The following is a 19,605-nucleotide window of genomic DNA, read 5'->3' as shown; positions in this document are numbered from 1 at the left end:
ATGACCCGGCCTGAGGATGTCAAGCAGAAGGAACCCCCATGCAGCACCCTGCCAGGGCTTTTGGTTTTGCTTTTGAAATACCATGCAAACGGCAAGTGCAAACAGAAAAAAAGAACGTAGAGAGTTTTCTCATGAGAAACACCAAAGCAGGTCATATGGCCAGGGTCCATCTTTCTGACACGTGCAGAAAAAAAATGGGGGGACATTACGCCCATTTCACCTTTCCTGCCTTCATAAAGAGATGCACTACAAGCCCAGAGACTGCCCTGTCAACTGTGATTACTGAGAGGTTTTTGAGCTCACTCATACATGTCTGCAGAACACAAATGTCAGCAGAATCCCTACAGGTAGGCCCTTCAACAACCACTGCCAGTCAAATCAAAACATTCAGACAGCAACAGTAACTCAGAGTATGCAGAAACGTGAAATTACTACTTTAACTGCTTCCACTTTCAACTGAATTAGAAAAACAAGAGAGACAGACAATCTTAAGGAAAGGCTGTGAATCAAAAGCCATTACTCCTAAAGTAGGTTTAGGAGGCTTAAGGGTACAACTTTGCAATTGCTTTGAATGAATCTTAGAGCAAGATCCTCCCATTAATGCTTACAAGCTGGAAGTTCATCTTCCCCCTCATCCCCTCGGCATGGCCACAACCACAGAATAAACTGGATCAATTCCTAGACCTGGCTCAGTAAACAAGTGTTGCTGCCAGTATGAAAAAAGGAAACAGAATCACCATTTAAAGCACCTGGAAAACTGAACCTTAAGGGAGGACTGCCTTACCAACCTGTCTGAAAAGATCCTTGCTGGAGGAACACTAATGAACTTACAGGAAGAGCCTTTTATGTTTTTTTTCTCTCCCCCAAGTAAAAATATGAGGTGAGGAACTTGCCTTCATTATCAGCTGTTTTAACATTTATAAGCCCAGGCCACAGACGTCATTTAACTTGATTCCCTGCATAATGCAGACCAGACCTGCGTTAGTTTTCTGCTGCATGCCAACACTACCAAAGAAATCGCACTGCTGTCCGGAATCTGACTGAGACACCATGTCACATTGAAGCTATCCACACTTGGACTGTGGATGGAAAAACAGTCCAAGTATAGGAGCCCATTGGAACAGGTGGAAAGGGAAAGACAAATGAGGAAGGGGAGTTCTTCCTTTTTTGGAGGGAAAGAGAACAGGGTGAAAAGAGTGAATGGAAGTATTGAGACAACGCTAACAAGACAGAGGTCTTCAGTTATATTCCCTGGGAATGGAAACTCATGTTCTTACAACAAAACACTCTCAAATACACAATTACCTATGCACTTTCCATTGCCTCTGTACATACCAGAATCTTTTATACAAATTTGCTTTTTAGCCTAGGAGATACTTATTCACTGTCTGAACACAGGTAGGAAGACTAAGTCCATCAAAACAACTGAAATCACTGCAGCTATATTAAAAGAATGCCTTACCCTTTCCATGGCATCTTGGTTGTAAGACAAATAATATAAGCACATGGAGACTCCTGTGGCTGCCATGGAAGGACGAGGAATCTCCAGCAACTTTTGCACTCCTCCATGAGCAACAAACTCCGTCGCAAACTTGTTGTGCAGCAGCAATGATGCCAAATGCTAAAGAAAGATCAAAGCAGATTAGAATGGAATTTTTCAAACCGTCATTAATTCTACACTCCCTCTGCAGAAAAGCAGACTGCAGAAAAAACAAGGTGGACAAAGCATGGCGTGCTTATGCCCTCCTCCCATTATATATAACTGCAGAATGTAATATGTTGCCCATGTATAACTCTCTTTATATGGTTTATAAAGTAATTATGTACCCCTATTACAAATATCATGAGTTTAATCAGTTGTTTTGCTTGACTAATGACTGAAGGGACTGACTTTTTTTTTTGTCAGGGTGCAATTTAAAGGAAGCCAAGATATGAATTTCTACTCTATAGACAGGAATTGAAGAGGCTGCACAGTGCTGAGATCATCAGCAGACCTAACAGAAACTAGTAAATAACCCTTTCTCCTCAACTAATCATCTGTTGCAAATTTGGGGTATGGGTTTGTATGAACTCTGGTCACTAAATATAGTTCTTCCTTTCTAGTGGAGTCTAATCCATCACAAACCTATGCTGTCCAAGTCTTTTCCTTCTTCCTCACTCTACTTCTGCCCCTTCCCTTGCACCAGCATTATCATTCATTAAAGAAGTAACTAAATTAATGCTGAACTGGTCTAAAAAGTAATTGGCGGGGTGGTGGGTGGGGGGAAGTGAGCTACTGAGCTCTAATCCATATTGTTCCTTATTCAGTTCACTATGTGGCTATATGAATGTTATGGCAGGCACAGAGAGGAGAATGATACTGCAGACATAGGGATTAAAAGATAAAAATCCAATCCTTTTAGGATACAGAGCTTTTATTTACTTTCTGAACTGCTACTCATTCAGTGAACTTGAGTTGGCAGTTACAAAAGCTATGACTCCTCTTTTTTGGTCTGAAGAGTTCCCTCTTCAGTACACAGAATTAGAAAAGCTTCTTGGACAAAAACAAATCTGACCTTAAAGTCCACGTGTCATGTTTGGCACATTATCAGTTACAAATAAGGAATGTTACTAGATGCTCCTCGTATGAATTATTTACTCATAACATAATCAAGAAATAAACAAAGAAAGAAAGCAAAGAAGGCAGTTATCACTTAGTTTTACAGATCTTGCAAAAGAAATACAAGAAAAGCAGAGCAACTCAGAAATTATACGATGGGCCACTAAGTCTTCCTACTCTTTCTATATGATCTCACTTTTTATCTTACTATGAAATATTCAAGTCTGCATTCATGCTTTGTATATACCATACTGCTGGCAAGGAGAATTTTGCAAAATCGAAGTTAAAGGCTACTGTTAAAACTGAAGTCTGCAGCCGACTGAAGGTTACTACTCTTTACTTTTCTGTATTATCAACACCTTAGGAGGAAATAAGAACCATTGTAAACTGCACCCCAAGTTGAGGAAACCTACACCTTTTGTAGGAACACTTCTGCTTGGAAATAAATTTGCAGACAAGTGACAATGAAAGGTAGAGAAAGATGACACTGGAGGCAATACCAGAGGCAGAGGAGTTACTGTGAAAGAGTAAAACAGTAAAATCTGAGTAAGCAGAAACCAATAACTTGTGCTGCTGCATTGCAGGTTTGGATTGAAGAGGGTTATTTTTTATTTTTTCTTGTGTTGGGGCAATAACCTGCAATAATCTTGTGCGAGCAATCTGTATTACAAACATTAAGCTCAGAGATGTCATGCAGGAGCTTCCGGGAATAAGATGCTTATGCTTCTTACCCCTGACAAACGTCCCTCGTGAGGACAGGCAGCATAACAACTCAGGAATGCCATCTAAGGGCAGCAGTAACACAAGCACTCGATCGAAAAAGGAATTTTTACCATCTTCAGTTACACAAATGGCAGAGGAAATTAACGGTGCTTCCCCCACAAACAATATCTTTTTACTAACATCCCTCCCCCTTTAAAAAAAACAAACACTCGAGTTATAAAAACAAATACCCAATGCAGTTGAGTCAAAGCCAAAGTCAAAGCTAGAGAACCCCACGATATACACAGGCCTAAAGGAGGTGAGCATTTGTCTTTCATGCATGCAACAGACATACTCAATGCTTTTCCAGTGTTGACAGCACGCTTTTTTTTGGTGCTATGAACATAATTTACCTTAAGGGCTTCAAAAGTGAGCAGCACATCATTAGTTCGCTTCAAGTCAATGTAGTACATCATCAGCTCCCTTGATCCCAGTTGCATGAAGATGGGTAGTAGCTGAGAAAAGTAACATTGAGATGCTAGCTGAATGTTTCATGGGAAATTCAAGGTCTGTTTTGTTTTTGTTTAACTCTCTCAAACCCCCAGTTATCCCCTACTGGCAGATACCTGTTATGAGAGGTCAGTGGTAACCAGCTCCATCCATAGGAAGCAATAAAGGTTAACAGACCTCTTGTAATACATCTGCTGACTGCAGCAAGGTGCATGACAGCTGCCACACGGAAATCTTAAGACACTCCTTCAAGTGCGGCTATGGCAAGTCCACACAGATACCACCCTGGCGATAGGTTCCACTTTCCATCTGTGCAAAGACAACTACCCAACAACTGAACAGAAAAAACAGGAGAGCAGGGCAACAAACCAAAACCCTTTGCACAATTCTTTGTGTAACAGGTTTATGGTATTAATTCCTATTTTTACATCCTATTACAGCTGGCGCATGAAGTGATTCAGTCAGCATGCAAGCTATCAGGGGGATAACGGGTTCTTTGGTTCTCACAGAAGCACGGCACACATGTGCACACACACAACGTATACGGCAAACCAAACCGCATCGCTTTGTTGCATCTCAAATTAAGTTAAACCACCTAAAAATGATTAAAGGGAGATAAAGGTGGTCTGCAGACTTACGCTTAATTGAGGCTTATGATTTTTAAAAAATGGGAAAAGGAAATACTCTGGTAAATCTTACATGGCCCAACTATTTTGTCCAAGTAACAACAGCTCTCAAAAGCATCTACATAGCACAGGCACTGCCATTTCTAATGAGAAATACCGCAGAGGTTATACAAGCCATTTCAGAAAGAATTTCAAAAGCCCACTGTTTCCTCAGATTTTTAATGCTAGAGTCTATTAACTTCCCCAGAGTAATCAGAAAAAAAGGTATGCATTTCAAACAAAGCGACTTATCCTGTATCATGTAAACAATCCCTACAAGTTAACAGAAGCCAGGAATAAAACTCCCAGTGCCATGCTCTAATTACCAGACCACACACCTGCTAAGTTCAGCTTTGAGTATTACCTGCTAGGTAGTATTTAAATTAATGACCTCATCAACTTGAGAAATCAACAACAGCTCAGGAAAGGATCTTAACCACACCAGGAAATATCAACAAGTAGTCCTCAAAACTTTTCCCCAGAATACCACCAATAGTTTTGTCAGGAGAATTCACGCACAGTCCTCCCACCTTCATATGCTCACCTCTTGGTACTCCCCTAAGGGAGTCAGGTATTGAAGAATTAGCCTCTGCTCTATGGCGGGGGTCAAAGGGTAAAGTGTATAGTTAGTGCCAATCACCCACGGGGACATTTCTGACCAGCTGCTGTTGGACAGTTCAACAAACATCCGCTCTGGTTCTGAAGCGGAGAAGCCCAGCTTTTGCTTGGCCTTCCGGAAGCCGTCTCTTTCGTGCTGTTTCCCTGATTTGCTTTTTCTCAGTCCCCCATCGTCTAGCTTTGTAGCAGAGTTGACTCTGCTACTGGTCTTGTGACTTGAATCAAGATGAAAGGAGATCTCCATATCCCCAGCCACTTCTTCTTGCTCTCCATCTACTGCCATCTCCCCATAATCCATATCCACAGCCTCTTCATCTAGAGGCAGCAGAGGATCTGACGGCACTTTCCGAGGACTGGGACGCTTGTTTTCTTGTTTTGTAGTCATTTCAGTAACCTGTAGCTCTCGCAGCCGTCGAAGCACCAAAGCTACCTGTTTCACAAAAGAAGCGTGCATGACAACACAATTCCTGCCTCGATCATACAACCCACATTGGCCATATTTTTGCTGTTACTATATAAACAACTTTACTTCATAGAATACCAGGCATGCTGAAACGCGTGTTTGCCCAGAAAAATAATGATTTCAAAGTGCCTAAGACAATCCCAATTATTTTTACTCTAATAAATCATCACCCACTTTCCCAAAGGAGAAAGAAAGGACCTGAAAGCCATTAAGAGCAGATGAGCTATCATGGTGCTAGAAGAACCACACACCATCTTGCAACATTCTTCCATCATCTCCATGTAGCCTGGGATAAGGGCAATGTTTCCTTGTGAAGCTGCAGCTTTGAAAAATTGCAGGTTTACAAAAGCTAAAGGCTCACTTCTGCTCCAAAGGCCTTAACTGTGCAAGAATTAGAAGAATTAGCCTATGGTTTGACACACTGTAAATGACATGCTGTGCACTGTCCTAAGAGCCAAATTTGCTTAGCCTACCTTCTTCTGAAAGTCATCTCAATTGCTGATAAACATCATACTGGTGAAGGATTTAGAATAAAAATGTCTAATTATAATAAAATTTCATATTAAGTTGTCCCTACGTTGATTTACCTTTCATTTCAATGTCTCTGCTCCATATATAAGCCACCATATGCAATCGTTACAGATGCAAAGTTTCCTCAGCAAATTCAAGGTCAGGAAAGGATGGAAAGCATGAGCTACTGACTCTTACAGATATTAGTATAACCACCACAAAATCATACATTAATTTCTAAACGTGAGCTCCACCACGCACACTCTCAAAGAAAAAGAGGTATCTGTTCTCTAAAGGAAAACATGCATCGAGATATCATTACCAATTGTGAATTTTCATCCCTGTAATTCGCAGCAATATCCTGGTTTTCCATAGCTCCTCCTAATAGCCCTGTTGCGTAGGTCCTTAGTGGCTGATCAGCCTCTCGTGCCCACTTAAAGAGATTTTCAACTATGCCTTCCTATAACGAAGAAAATAAGAAAGCAATTCCAACAATTACACTTCATTTTTCCTCCTTTGGTCCCAGTGTAAGCACCTATTGGTAATTCTCCCTATCCCACGTAATGACCAAGCTAGATTTCCTACCAGTTACGTCACAAATCAAAATTTTAAAATACTTGGAAGCAAAAAAAAAACATTTTAAGATGCATAGAATTATTTCCAGGCATTAGATATTTAGAATCAGGATTAGTGAAAAAACAAACCCACAGCTCCTGTAAGGTTCACTAATATAGAACTCTAGCAATTTAGTAGATCTCAAAGAAGCAGTGTTGAGTTTTCACCCAGTAAAACAGAATTTTGCTAAATTTCTTCCATTTCTCTAACAGCTTACTAGAGCCAAATTGAAAAGTCACTTAAACAAGCAAGCTACCTGGTGCCAGAGGAACTCTTTACTTTACTACTCTTTACATTACTACTCACAAAAAAAAAAAAAATCCTCAGTCATAAACCCATAATGGTTGGAGAAGAAAGGAATGCATGCAATTATAACAATCCATATATATGAAAATCATGTTAAATATTGTTTATATTTTTAACAGCGAAACTCAGTGTTTGAACACAGTCTACCACACAATTTTTCTTAACAAGGCTCAGTGAGTGTTAATTAAAGTTAAAACAGGCAATTAAAAGACTATGTGTTAGAATGAAACATGTTTTCCTCCAAATTACTATCTGATTTTGAAACATCATATCATAAGATTCATGTCACGCTAATGAAGTGTTGAGCATAAATTTGGGCCGTGGGTACAATACAATAAATGTTTAAAAATAATGAATAGACACAAATTTCAATGAGACCTATCAGCGTACAGATTTTGAAAGAGTTGCCTGTTCTATAGTTAATTAAAATTGCATTATTATTAAATTGCTCTTATGTCATTAAAAAAAATCAATGAGATGTGAAAGCCATTGGCCGCTAGAGGGCCTCTTTATGACCAGAATAATACACTCTTCAAATAGTGATTTGTTATCTGACCTAAAGCCTCCTACATACAGGAACCCAAAAAAGCAGAATAGAACTATATATTCTCTAGTGAAAAGAAAAGCCCCTAAGTGCGAAACGTAACTTTAAAATTTAATTTCAGTTTACACAGTTTGTGTCTCAAGAAAAAACTATATTCTCCACAAATAAGGAATCTATTATTTTAACTTTTTTTGCCTCAAAGTCTCAAAGCCTTAGCCTTTGGGCAGACCACAAAGACCACATTAAATTAAATTCACTCCTTCAGAAAGGGAGCTCATTATTCCTTCCTTTTACTGTGTCTTAGAGTTCACATTCGTATTTCTAATAGCAAAGAAACTCATTTGGAACTTTGATATAAAGCATTATCTGATTTTCAAACTTGAGAAAAATACTACGCTAGTTTTACAGATGAAGAAAACGGGGCTCAGGAGTGAAATCTACTTCCTCTTCACTTTCAACTCTTTGTGCATTCCTTCAAAAACCACACTTGCCAACATACAGAAGTCTGATTCAGCTGTCCATTGCAATTCCAGATAATCCCCATGAAGCATGTGGATTTTAGACTGCTTAGTTAAAGTATGACTTGTTTATCATTTAGCTCGAATAATGCTATTGCTCTGCTGTAGTTCTGAATTACCTGGCGAGAGTCCTACCAGCAGGTCTTAACATTCTATACAGCCTGCTCCATTCATAGGCCTATAAAACAATTCAAAGTACAAGACTTCCCATAACATTAATCTGCTGTTTTAACCAGTCCTATTTGAACTTACAAGCTGTGGAATACCCAAGATTTGATCAGCTGAACAAGCCGTCATCAAAAAGCCCCAACCCATTACTAAGGCTAAACAGATTGTCTCTCAGAGATAGGATTTCAATGTTCCTTTTTACTGGTTTCTCCTGTGGGAGGAACTGTTGGAGTACATAATACACCGAGTTTATAAACCAAGCATCAGTGTAAACAATACCTTTTCCTGAAAGACGACAGCAGTTTCCAGTCCTGGCATGATATCCAGAAGAAGCCGACAGGCAGCAGTGTTTAACGGAGGTTCTCTGCTTGTCATCACATAAGCATTCACTAGCTAGAGAAGACCAGGAAGAGCATTGGTTTGAAATTCAACTGACCAAAACCAGTGCAGTGAAGTCCTTGCAAACTCCCACATCAGCAAAATGATAGAGTAAGAAGTGCCAGTATGTAAGCCCTGAATCTACAAATGACTAACCCGTTAACCTGGTCTCTTCAGTGCTTCCAAAGTTGAAATAATTCCCCTGACAAACAGAATTCCCCTCTAATCTGCTGTTCACTGACTAAATACCTATCTTGAAGTGATTTGTAAAGACTAATGCCTAAAAAAGTTATAGTTCAATAACGGTGTAAATATGCAAAGCTAATAGCTGAAAAAAAATTAAAAATTAAAAATATCAAAAATACACATCTTTAATGACATCTATGTTTGCTTATCACTCACAGTTTAAGGCAGAAGGCTACATGCAAGCAACCTGGCAGAACCCTTACAGAAACACATACTGATACAGGTGCTTGCACTGAGGTGAGGGCAACAGAAGTTCTAGCTATTAACTCACATTAGAATATAGCAGCACAAGAGGAAAGACAGACTTGCCTCTAAATCCTCTGCCTGAGCCCCCTAGAGCTGATATAAGCTGCTCTTACAGGCAGTCCAGCATTTCCAAGTGTTTGGAGACAAGGCACTGGAATTAGTGGTATTACTTTGCATTACACAAATTAATTATGCTTTTAAAACTTTCTTTAAAGAGATTGATAAACCTTGAGAAGAACTAATTCAATTGTTACTATGCACATTTCGGTACTCCTGAACAGCTCATGAACTCCCGTTTCCTTGGGTCACTTCAACAGTAGCAAGCAAGTTGTGTTTAAACACACTTTAAAAGCCACTGCTATGGAAGAAATAGTCCCACCACCAGTAAAATTAATATTAAACAGGCACAAATACTGACATCAACTAGCACAAAGTAAACAAAAAACATAAGGTGTCGAGAACACCTGGCAGAGGCAGTTCTCAGAGCAAACCTACCGCATTCATGAAATCATCATTCTTGAAAAGTATCCTTAGTAAGTGACCTAACATGCACTCAGGGTCTGCTCGACCTGTAGAAGAAGCAGGAAAAGACTTATCTATCTGCTTTGGGACTTCGAGATCATTACTAAACTACTGTCTTCAAACTGATTGTGGAATATTCTAGTCAGCAGGACCTTTCTCAGAAAGAAAATGATAGAAGAAGTCATAAATTATTAACCAAGTTAACATTTTTTATTGTAGGCATTACCTCCTCAAAACGTCTACTGGTCAAAGCACAACACATCGAAGTGGTCCAACAGTGTTGCATTGTTAGTTTTATAGACAGTGAAGATACAAACATCAAACTGTCTCAGTAACATGCTAATAAGTCACACACACACAACCCCAAAAGACAACCCACAAATTAAGGGTAACAACATAAAAAGCATCAGAAGCTACATGAAACTACTGCAAAGCGCTTACTGAACAACAAATTCAAGCTAATCTGAGACAGTCCTCTCTGTCTATCTCACACCCAGTACATCAAACTAACTACAACTTGCTAACACAACTGTACCCTTATTTCATAAGTTAACCCCTGAAATACCCTTCCAAAACTCTACCCAGGGCCCCAAAATATTGCAGCAAACATCAAAAGATGCCAGCTATCAGCACTACAGAACAGACTCAGTGAAGAAGCAGTTATCAGACCTTGATCAGCAGTAGACACATTCAAGCTAGATTTTGCTTACTTTTAAATACAAATAACTAGGTACCAGCTGATACTGTGCTAGTGCTGCCAAAACCGTTCAGAATGTCTTACCCGGGTGTCGGTCATCAAATGGGTCTGGATCCCCTTTGCGGTACTCTTCAGTCTCCTTCTCAATCAGCTCGGACATCCTACAGAAGGAACAACATGCAATGAACCTAATCCGCTCTGTCTTGTTCCAGCACACAGATCCTCATGTTAGCCTCTTTGTCAAAGTGTTTTCAAACAGCTCATCAACTTCCATTTGAATGGCGTTTGGTGTTACCAGGGGATTTCACTGTTCACTCAGAAGGGTGAGGAAAAGAGACTTGCCTCTAGTACCTTATTCTTCACCAACCCTCCAAAACATGCTGAACCAATGTCAACATCCCAGTGATGCACAAGCATGATGCTCTGGAGGAACCAATATCTTTTATTTACCCATGTCAGAGTCACATTGATGTTCTACAACACTTACTGTGAAGAGCTACAAGAACTAAGGGGCTCAAGTAGCACTTCTCACCAACATGGTCCCTCTCTTGCAGTAGGGTAAGTCCTGAACAGGTGATTCAGTCCTCTTTCCTATTTGGACTGCATAGAGGCACCCATTTGAACTACTTATGTTGTCATTTGTATCTATTAATTTTTGATAGAAATGTGTAATAATAAAATATTTAATGTAGTATTATGTAATCTCTGTTAAGCTTACCCCTTCACCTACAACCTCAACCTTTTGGCATGTCAGTTACCACTAAGGATAGTGCAAGGAGAAACTCATCCAGTTTCCTATTCATAGACCTTCAAAATACATTAAATGGTCCTGTCTACCAGAATCCCATGCTCCAATTCACTCAGAATGAGCAATAAAAAGTAATTCATTTCCTTATTTAAACAAAATCAAGAAGAGGGAGATTATCTAATAGTAAAGCAATAATCCCACAGTCCTCTACCATCTTTCTCCAAGAAGTGTTAAAGCAGAAATACAAGCAGTTTGAGGTGAAATAAAGAGCAGCATTCAAAAAACATGAGCAAATTAGTCTGATTTCCTCAATATAGAACCTGATTCCCTCCCCTCCGCTGAGGTCTAAAGATGGGTGCAGAACTCACAGGCTGCACAGAGGTGAGACCTTACATCAAGGTCTTAGCACCTCCAGGCTAGTGACCTAAAGACAGTGTTGTTTTTGTTTTTTTTTTTAATAGAGGACAGAAAATTACTGGAATACTGCAGCAATCCCTGGAAAAATATTCATCTTTCACAGCGGATCTCACTTACAGAAGGCCACTGACTTCTGTTTCATTCTTGTTACTTTCCAGAAAAATATCTTGTGATGCCAGGATCAATCGGAGACAAAAACACACTCAAATCCACGCCTCTGTGAACTACACTGACTTGCCAGAAGGGCAGAAGATGTTATGAAGCCTGCGCAGGTTGCAGGAACACCAAATTAGCTTATTGGGGATGAGCACAGAACTTCCTTGCTTGTCTCTGATACAACAATTAACTTTCAAACTGTTTATCCTGTGTGGTTCTAATATTTACTTTCAGTAAGCCTGAATGTGAAGAGATGCAAATTGCATCCCTTGCTAACAGGTGGCACAGCTCGAGCTCTCACGGATTTCTGGCAAAAGCTGGTTACTTAAATACTCCGCTGCCAGCTCCTCTTTTTTTTTCCATGGGAACTAATAGCTTGAGGGGTACCTGCTGACAGACAGCTGGGAGTCGGGAACCCGAATCCTAGATTTGTTAGGTCTTTTCAGGTGATAATCAGCATGCTGAACGTGTGCCAGAAAGGACTGACAAGCAGCACAGAAAGTGAGCTTAACATTCTCATCAGTCCGTCCTGTTTAGGTAGGCAGCCAAGCAGCGTGCCAGCTGAAGCTGCTGAGCGGTTCCAGGGATGACAACATTATCACAGCCTAGACAGAACAGGCACACGAATCACTGATTACAGGGTGTTTGTTTGTTGAGACAATTAGGCACAATCATTTGATCAAAATAAAGCACTGCCTCTTTTAAATTGACTTTCAAAGAGAAAACAAGTAAGATTAAGCTCACATATAATACCTTTCTAGCACACAAAGAGTAACTGTAAAGTGACTTGGATGAATCTGTCTAGATCAACAGCTTATTCAACTCTCCTATCACTCCAGGACTGACAAACCAACAAAGCTCATTCCCACCTCTTAAAAAGAGGCACTTGACACACAGGGCTTTAACAAAAAACAATTCACAAAAACACTGGGCTTTCACTCAGGTTTCAAGATTTCCCCTATTCACTTGATAAAATATTGGCTCTCTACCCACTTGAATCTGCAGACAAGATCTAGGTTCTGCAGGCAGTAAGTGGTCTTCACTCCTGCTTTTGGCTTTTTCAATTTTTTGCCAAACCCTTTACAACTGTCTTTGCAGATAGTCTTTGAAAACTGTCAGATCCTCATCTTCACTTGCCACAAACATAAGGCTCAACTTGGGGGTGAAGAAAGAAGGGGCAGTGGTAGACAGAAGTACACAAACTTTGCAACACTCCTGCTGATGTAAATGGCACAACATAAAGAGCCCTAATGCTGCTCTGCGCCATCATTTGGCACCAACGACCAACCTGCGCCTTTACAACAGGCTACAAACAACAAAAGATGCTCCACAATCCCAGACTGTAGCACACTACGTCCCAAACTTGGGTTGTGGAAGTGAAGCCAGAACATACGATGTTGAGCTGCTGAGTCAGTCCCTTTATGTAAGGGGCTCTTGGGATGCTGGGAAGGATCCAACCCCCAGGACTCTCCAGTACAGTTCAACATGACTTGTGCCCACCCTACAAACCATGGCTCTTGCAGGATTGTTTCAATTCACAATTTTTTGAGAAGTATCTTTATTTTGTTGAAAAAACTGCTGTTTGCTGACACTGCTTCCCAAGCAATTTCTTTGATTGACACACGAGTTTGTTAATCCAGAAAACTTGCTTATTTAGAAGCAACAATTCACCTGTGGCCTATGACCCACAGTGCTCCTGTTCCTGTCCAAACACACACTGCTGCACTCTCACATATGCTGCCTCAGAATCACATTTGAACAGGCCCCCGTCCACACAGGGAAGTTTTTCTTCTAACTAGTTCAGAAGGAAGTAGAAAAAAGTCACTCACCAACAAGCATGACCACAGCTTCCTCTGCCGTAAGTCTAAACCAACATGCAAGAACACCGCTGTGCCTCCAGACACCAGCTAACGTCAGTTCCAGCTGGGGAGGATCCCTAGCACCTCTTCCAGCAAATTCTTTTTAAACATATGCCACATCTAAAACCCAGGACTCCAAACAGACAGACAGCTTCCACTGACACCTGAAGCACTGCAATCCCCTTGTGATCTACCTTAAACAAATCTGCGTTACCTCCACTAAAGCCAAAATACCCCAGCTCTTACCATCCATAGTCACTCTGCCTGCTGCACGTAAACCCTGAAGAACCAAAGGAGAACTATCAGATTTGTTTGGGCATAAATAATGTAGGGAACTCAAGGAGCTGAGGGAGTAAGGAGTGCCAGACTGCTATCAATGGAAGAAAATACATGCTGAATTCATATTTCTTAGAATATATTAAGTTTCTGGTGTTCATGCCTGCAACAAAAAGCCTGGATGTGTCACGTTTCCTTCAAGACATAAATCAGATAGCAATACACAAACACCGAAATGTGTCTTGATTTTTAGGAGACCTACACAGTAAGTGTTTAGGATCATCTTTTTGCTGCTCATCTTCCTCTTCCGTGCTGCTATTTTTAAAATACAGTAAAAAGAACAAGATATGACCACAAGGTGAGGAACGACATAGATCTGTGCAAAGAAGCTCCAGCAGATTTCTGCTATTTCCATCTAACGCCAGCCCAGGATCTGTGCATTAAAATGTCCATCCCAACACCGCAGAGCAGTGCGGTACCGAAACCTGGATCATTCCCCACGGGCCAGTAAGCACAGGAAGTCCTGCTGTGGGGACTAGGCAGGCTACAGCTCTGAGGGCAGAGCGGTGAGGAGGAGTTGGGTGGAACTTCTGTGGATCTCCAGTTGTAGTAAGGATGTTATCAGTTTATCCCAGAGAGGTCTGGCTTGGGAAACTACAAATACAATTGACATTTTGAATGTTCCTCTGGTAGCAGAAGTTGCCTTCTAACGAATGGTGTTACCGGTCTCTCTCACATAAACTGACCAATGTCAGCTCCATCGCAAACCCCATACCACCGCTCGGAAGAAACAACATTCTTGTAGATTTGTTTCGATCAACATTTCACAAGTTGCAGGTGCGCATACTAAAGTTATTTCATCCATTTAATGATTCCCCAGACTTTTATTAACTCAGAGAATTAAATTCATGTTTTAGAAGCAGACTGTGTAAGATCTTTGCAATATCAAATTCTTAACAAAATCATATGTAAAATTAAATACTGAAGTCATAGTTCAACTTACTGGCCAAAGAAAGTTAATTACCAACAGTTTATCAGGTATGTAAAAACTTCAAACAAAAACATGGTAAAAGCTGCTCTCCAGTAACTTCTGATATTCAGATTTAGGAATTTATGTAATGGAACTCACCTGGTGAGAATAGGGACCATGTCTTGCCCACTGCCGTGTTCTTTCTCCCATTGCTCCAGCAAAGTAGTGAGCTCAGCCTTGGAGTCCACATGACCAGATCCTGAAGTCATGGCTTAGCCTAAGGCGGCAGAAGAAACAACAACAAAATAAGCAGGAAGATGAGCAAGAAATCCCACACAATTTTACTACATTCGCTGAAATAATCTAAATCAAAGATCAAAAGCCACTTGGAAGAGGCAAGTAAATATTCAGCAACAAGGAGTGAGGAAGAGAAGACTAAGCGCCAAAAAAGCGCTGAACTTCACTTGAAAAGCTGGAAGTTTCCTTTTGGTGCTTTGCCTGAAGAATAAAGAATGCGTGCACACTGAACACAAGTCTTAACTGGTGCACACCAACCCTGACCACGAGGGAAGCACGCACGCCTCACCACGCGCCCAGTGCTGAAGCCGATCAACCCTACCTCCACGGGGAGGCCTGAGTTAGGCCCCTGCTCGTGCTTGAGATTTATTCATGAAACAGCAAAGCTAGGACAGCAAGTTATGGTCGGTGCTGTGACTGCAGGTTATGTGGCCCGCAGGCCAGCACCCTCTGGACAGCAGTGAAAGCACCAAGTGACTTGCGAAGGCACCATCTCACGAAAGGAGCTCTCACTCTGGGTTCTGTTTAAGCCGCTAAATTTCCAGGTGTCAACTTTTCTTCTAGTAGATTTTTTTTTTATCACTGACACATCAACAGATCAAACAAGAACACAATCTGTCTCAAAACAATGCCATGCCCTTAAGCATTCAAGCATTTCATTAGCTGTAACATGGCCAACATCTATCTGTTGCAAGATTAAATATCCATTCGTCACAACCGATGCAGAGAAGGAACTTTCTAAAACCTCGTTAAATACAGATAGGCCATTTTTGGGGCAGTCACATACACATAAACCCCTGAAATATGTATTCAGGAGTCAGCCAAAGAAGAGACAGCCACAGTTCAACATAGTTACACGTACAATTGCAGCAGGTTCATTCTGAAAGGGCTCGCCACGATCAACTGAGAGCTGGATACCTAATTCGCTGACAGCCTCTGCTCACCCAGGGAACGGGCGAGCTCCCTGCGGCTCTGCCTCCCGTCCCACAGGTGCTTCCGCAGGAACGTACCGCAGCTGCTCAGCTCGTGTGAGCCTCCAAGGGAAGGCCACCCAGCTGGAGTCAAAATGGGCACAAACTGTGCCAAAATCATCAACCCAAAGACTATGAGAATAACCCCGGAACGGTAAGACAGAGTCCGAAGTACATCGCTTTAATAAGTACTACTTAAAATGAGCGTATGCTAACAAAACAAAAAAAACACCTACTCATAAAGAAAGGTGATGCTTTCTGAGTGATAAGTCATTACAGTCTTATCTAGAGAATTCACTATTTGTTCACCATAGAATTAGACTGGGAAATTTGATGCGCATGCATAAGTTGCCTTGGCAAAAGCACTCCCTGAATGCAGGCAACAAAACATGCTGAGACCGTGCACACACAGACAACGCAACGCCTCCGACAAGGGAAGCTATTCCCAGCTCAGGAAGGTCCGTACCTTTTTTCATCAACGCAACAACACTTGCCAGCAGCATTTCTCAGCTTTGAAGTATCACAGAAAAAACATCTGAGTTTCAGAACGCAAGTGCTGTACCGGTAACTGCATTCAACCACTCCAGGCATCTCCACCTTCATTCTATACCCGAGGCATGCAGAGAAAGACGCCCTGTGACCCCCCGAGCTTGCATAAGGCCGGTACAGGCTCTTCTGCAACCTGCAGAACAGCTTACTCCCCCTAACAACTCTTAATTGCTCCAGCTAGAAAGCGAGAAGCTCTGCTTTAGCAATACCAGCAACAGGTGACCGAAGCTCCAGCCAGGAAGATCGGGGAAACGCTCGCCTTGCCCCCTGGGACACACGGTGCTACCGCAGCCACGCGACAGGAGGACGGGACGACGCTGGGTATCCCTGCAGCCCGCAGCATCGCCTCACTTAAAGCACACCCTGCGTCCAGACAGCCCGTGTTGATACACAGCCGCTCCCTGCAATAAAGCTGAAGCACAGACCTGCCGCCCTCCACACGGGCACGCAGCAGTGGAAGGAGGTGCCTCTCCCAGGCACCTCACCTGTTCCCAAGGCTTTACCCCTCCCGGCGTACCCAAACAGATCTGACTTCTCCAGGTGGCGCTGCAAAGAGCGGCAACGACAGAAACCTACCTCAGGAGCACCCAATTCCACGGGAGCTGTAAAATATATACGGGTGGAATATTATGGCAGGTAAATGCCTTTTGAAATACAAGAATCAAAGCGACTCCTGCTGCGCTCACTTCTTTCAAGAATGCCATCTTAAACCAAAGTGAAGAACCCTGCAGAAAGGACAAGACCACCAATGGTACGAACTGACCGCTAAATGTCACAGATGTCCCCAGCCTGCTGGCCAGGAAGGCCTGCGGGGGAGCTCTGCTTCCCCTGGACAAGCTGCTGAACTCACGCAACCTTAAACTGCTTTCCAGGAACTAGGAGAACAGGGACGGACTCAAATCCAGGATTTAAAAAAAAAAAAAAAAAGTTTTGAAAAATCACACTCTACTACAAATTTCAATTACATTATCCAATAAGCCGGTGGTTGGGATGTTTTATTTTTCCTAAAACTACTACTGACAAAACATCATATTTAGATCCAATAGAACTGGTACAAACAAAACCAAGGAGTTACTCAAGGGATTTGACTTGGACAAAGGACAAACATTTACAACCTTGGCAGTGACTCACTGTGAACACTTCCACTGAAAATCCACACACCTCTGTCAGCGCACAGAGCAGCACGCGGCGCTGCTTTAATGCCAAACACTAGTTAGCATTCCAGTATCACAGCAGCGTTTTTGGGAACATTTTACTCTTCTGAACGAAGATGTAAAAGCTTGACAGAAAAGAGAAAAAAGGATAAAGTGTTACTGAGGCTCAGAAGCACTGACGTGAAGCCTCGGACACCTTGATCAGACACCTCTACACAACTCAGGAATACGGCTCCCAGCGGCCTCTGACCGCAGACCTCGATAAGGGCTCGGTACGGATCAAGCAGTTCAGCTTCACCCTTTTGTTCCTCACGCTGACCACAGGAACACCACCTGTCATTCACTTATTGATCGTGTCATGCTCATGAAAAGGATTATAAGGTTCTGAACAGACTTCAGTACGGATAAGCATTTTTAAGTGTCCAACTTCTTAGGTGACAATAGATTTATTTGTTAAGTCTGAAAGTCTACAGACAACTTGGTTACTTGGGAAACAAGCTGAAAATCCATGTCTTGATTTAAATGGAAAATAAGAGTCAAATAAGAGTCACATAGCAAAACCAAGAACACTAACTTAGGAAAAAAAATCAATTTTAATCATCTTCGTCGAAAGAGTGCACATTTGAGTTTATGTGTAGACAAAAATTACAAGAGGATTTGTACACCCGCACGTATAAAGCCAACTCAAATTCTAATAACTATAGTTTGACGTAGCTTAAATAATCAAGTTCCATATGCTATCTAAATATGAGTTGAAGTACAGTGAAGGAAACAATATAGATGGGAAATCTAATGTAATCAATATAACCCCATATGGGAAAATTAAGAACTCAGCAATAGGAACCTAATTAAACGCACAGCAAGCGAATCAGCAAATCTGTATGTTCTGTCTGTGTTTGTTCTTTAACGCGAAGAATTCTTCAAAAAAAAAAATTCTCTTCTACTAATTACAGTTATTCTTTAAACAGATGAGGTGCAAGTCAGCTATTTGCCTCAACTTGTTGAGTCTGAAACAACCATGCCAAAGTTAAGGCTGAAGTGTACTGAGCTGTCAACGCTCAAGTTCACTCGCGGAAGGGAACCGGCCCCAATCCACCCCAATCTTCCCCACCTATGGGGAACAGAAGTCCCGTTTCCTTACTGCACCTGAGGGAAGCTCTGGGGGAAGTCCCCATTTGTCCAGCCTCCCCCTTTAACACCCGGCGAGCTCCCGGCTGGCGGCTATCACAGGACACAGCCCTCACGCTGCTCTCAACGTTTCTCCAGAGAACGCGCACCGGTGTAAGAGCCTTTAGGGCTACAACACCTCCGAGGCCAGGGAAAGCCACCAAGCCCCGGGCCGTGCCGGCCCTCCGCCCTCACAGCAGGCCGTGCCCGATGTGCCGGGGCAGGCACGAGGCTCAGGAGCCGCCCCCTGCTGCCCGCCGCCCGGCACGACGGCCGGGGGGGGGACGCGAGGGCCCGGCCCGCGGCGCTGGGGGCCAAGGGGCCGGGCCGGGCCGGGCCGGGCCGTACCGGGCCGGGCCGGGCCGTGCGGGCAGGAGGCGCCGCGCCGAGCCCTCTCCCCCCCACCCCCCGTCATTCCCTCAGGCACCCTCCGCCTGGCCCGGCCCGGCCCGGAGGCCGCGGCCACAGGCCAGGTCGGCCCCGTTTGGCCCGGCCCGGCTCCGCTTGGCCCGGCCCGACCCCGTTTGGCCCGGCCCCGCCCGCCCCGCCGCCGCCGCCGCCGCCGCCACCCCCTACCTGCCCGACGCCCCCCGGGTCGCCGCCGCCGCCGCCGCTGCCCCCGGCCCCTGCGCTCGGCCCCGCGCACCCCGCGGCGGCCGCGACTGCTGTGGCGGGCACACGCTTTGCGCGTCACCGCGCGGGGCGCGTCACGGCGGCGGCGCGGGGAGCGGGGG

General features: G+C 43.0%; 1 protein-coding gene across 1 annotated transcript in view; it reads right to left on the bottom strand.

The window, feature by feature from the left end:
- The window catches only part of DCAF1 (DDB1 and CUL4 associated factor 1), a 53,416-nt gene extending 33,811 nt beyond the window's left edge, over positions 1-19,605 (bottom strand). Inside the window, exons 1-9 of the mRNA XM_080606303.1 lie at positions 19,448-19,605; positions 14,893-15,010; positions 10,392-10,468; positions 9,584-9,657; positions 8,498-8,611; positions 6,390-6,527; positions 5,021-5,524; positions 3,715-3,816; positions 1,463-1,621 (exon numbers count right to left, since the gene is read on the bottom strand). Coding sequence (XP_080462429.1) covers positions 1,463-1,621; positions 3,715-3,816; positions 5,021-5,524; positions 6,390-6,527; positions 8,498-8,611; positions 9,584-9,657; positions 10,392-10,468; positions 14,893-15,002 — 1,278 coding nt within the window. The 5' untranslated portion in view covers positions 15,003-15,010; positions 19,448-19,605. The remainder of the gene's footprint in view (positions 1-1,462; positions 1,622-3,714; positions 3,817-5,020; positions 5,525-6,389; positions 6,528-8,497; positions 8,612-9,583; positions 9,658-10,391; positions 10,469-14,892; positions 15,011-19,447) is intronic.

This window comes from Anser brachyrhynchus (genome assembly GCF_964034855.1).
Source record: "Anser brachyrhynchus genome assembly, chromosome: 10".
In the NCBI taxonomy this organism is placed as follows: domain Eukaryota; kingdom Metazoa; phylum Chordata; class Aves; order Anseriformes; family Anatidae; genus Anser; species Anser brachyrhynchus.
The sequence above is the reverse complement of the archived record's forward strand: the minus strand, read 5'-3'. Positions and strand labels throughout refer to the sequence as shown.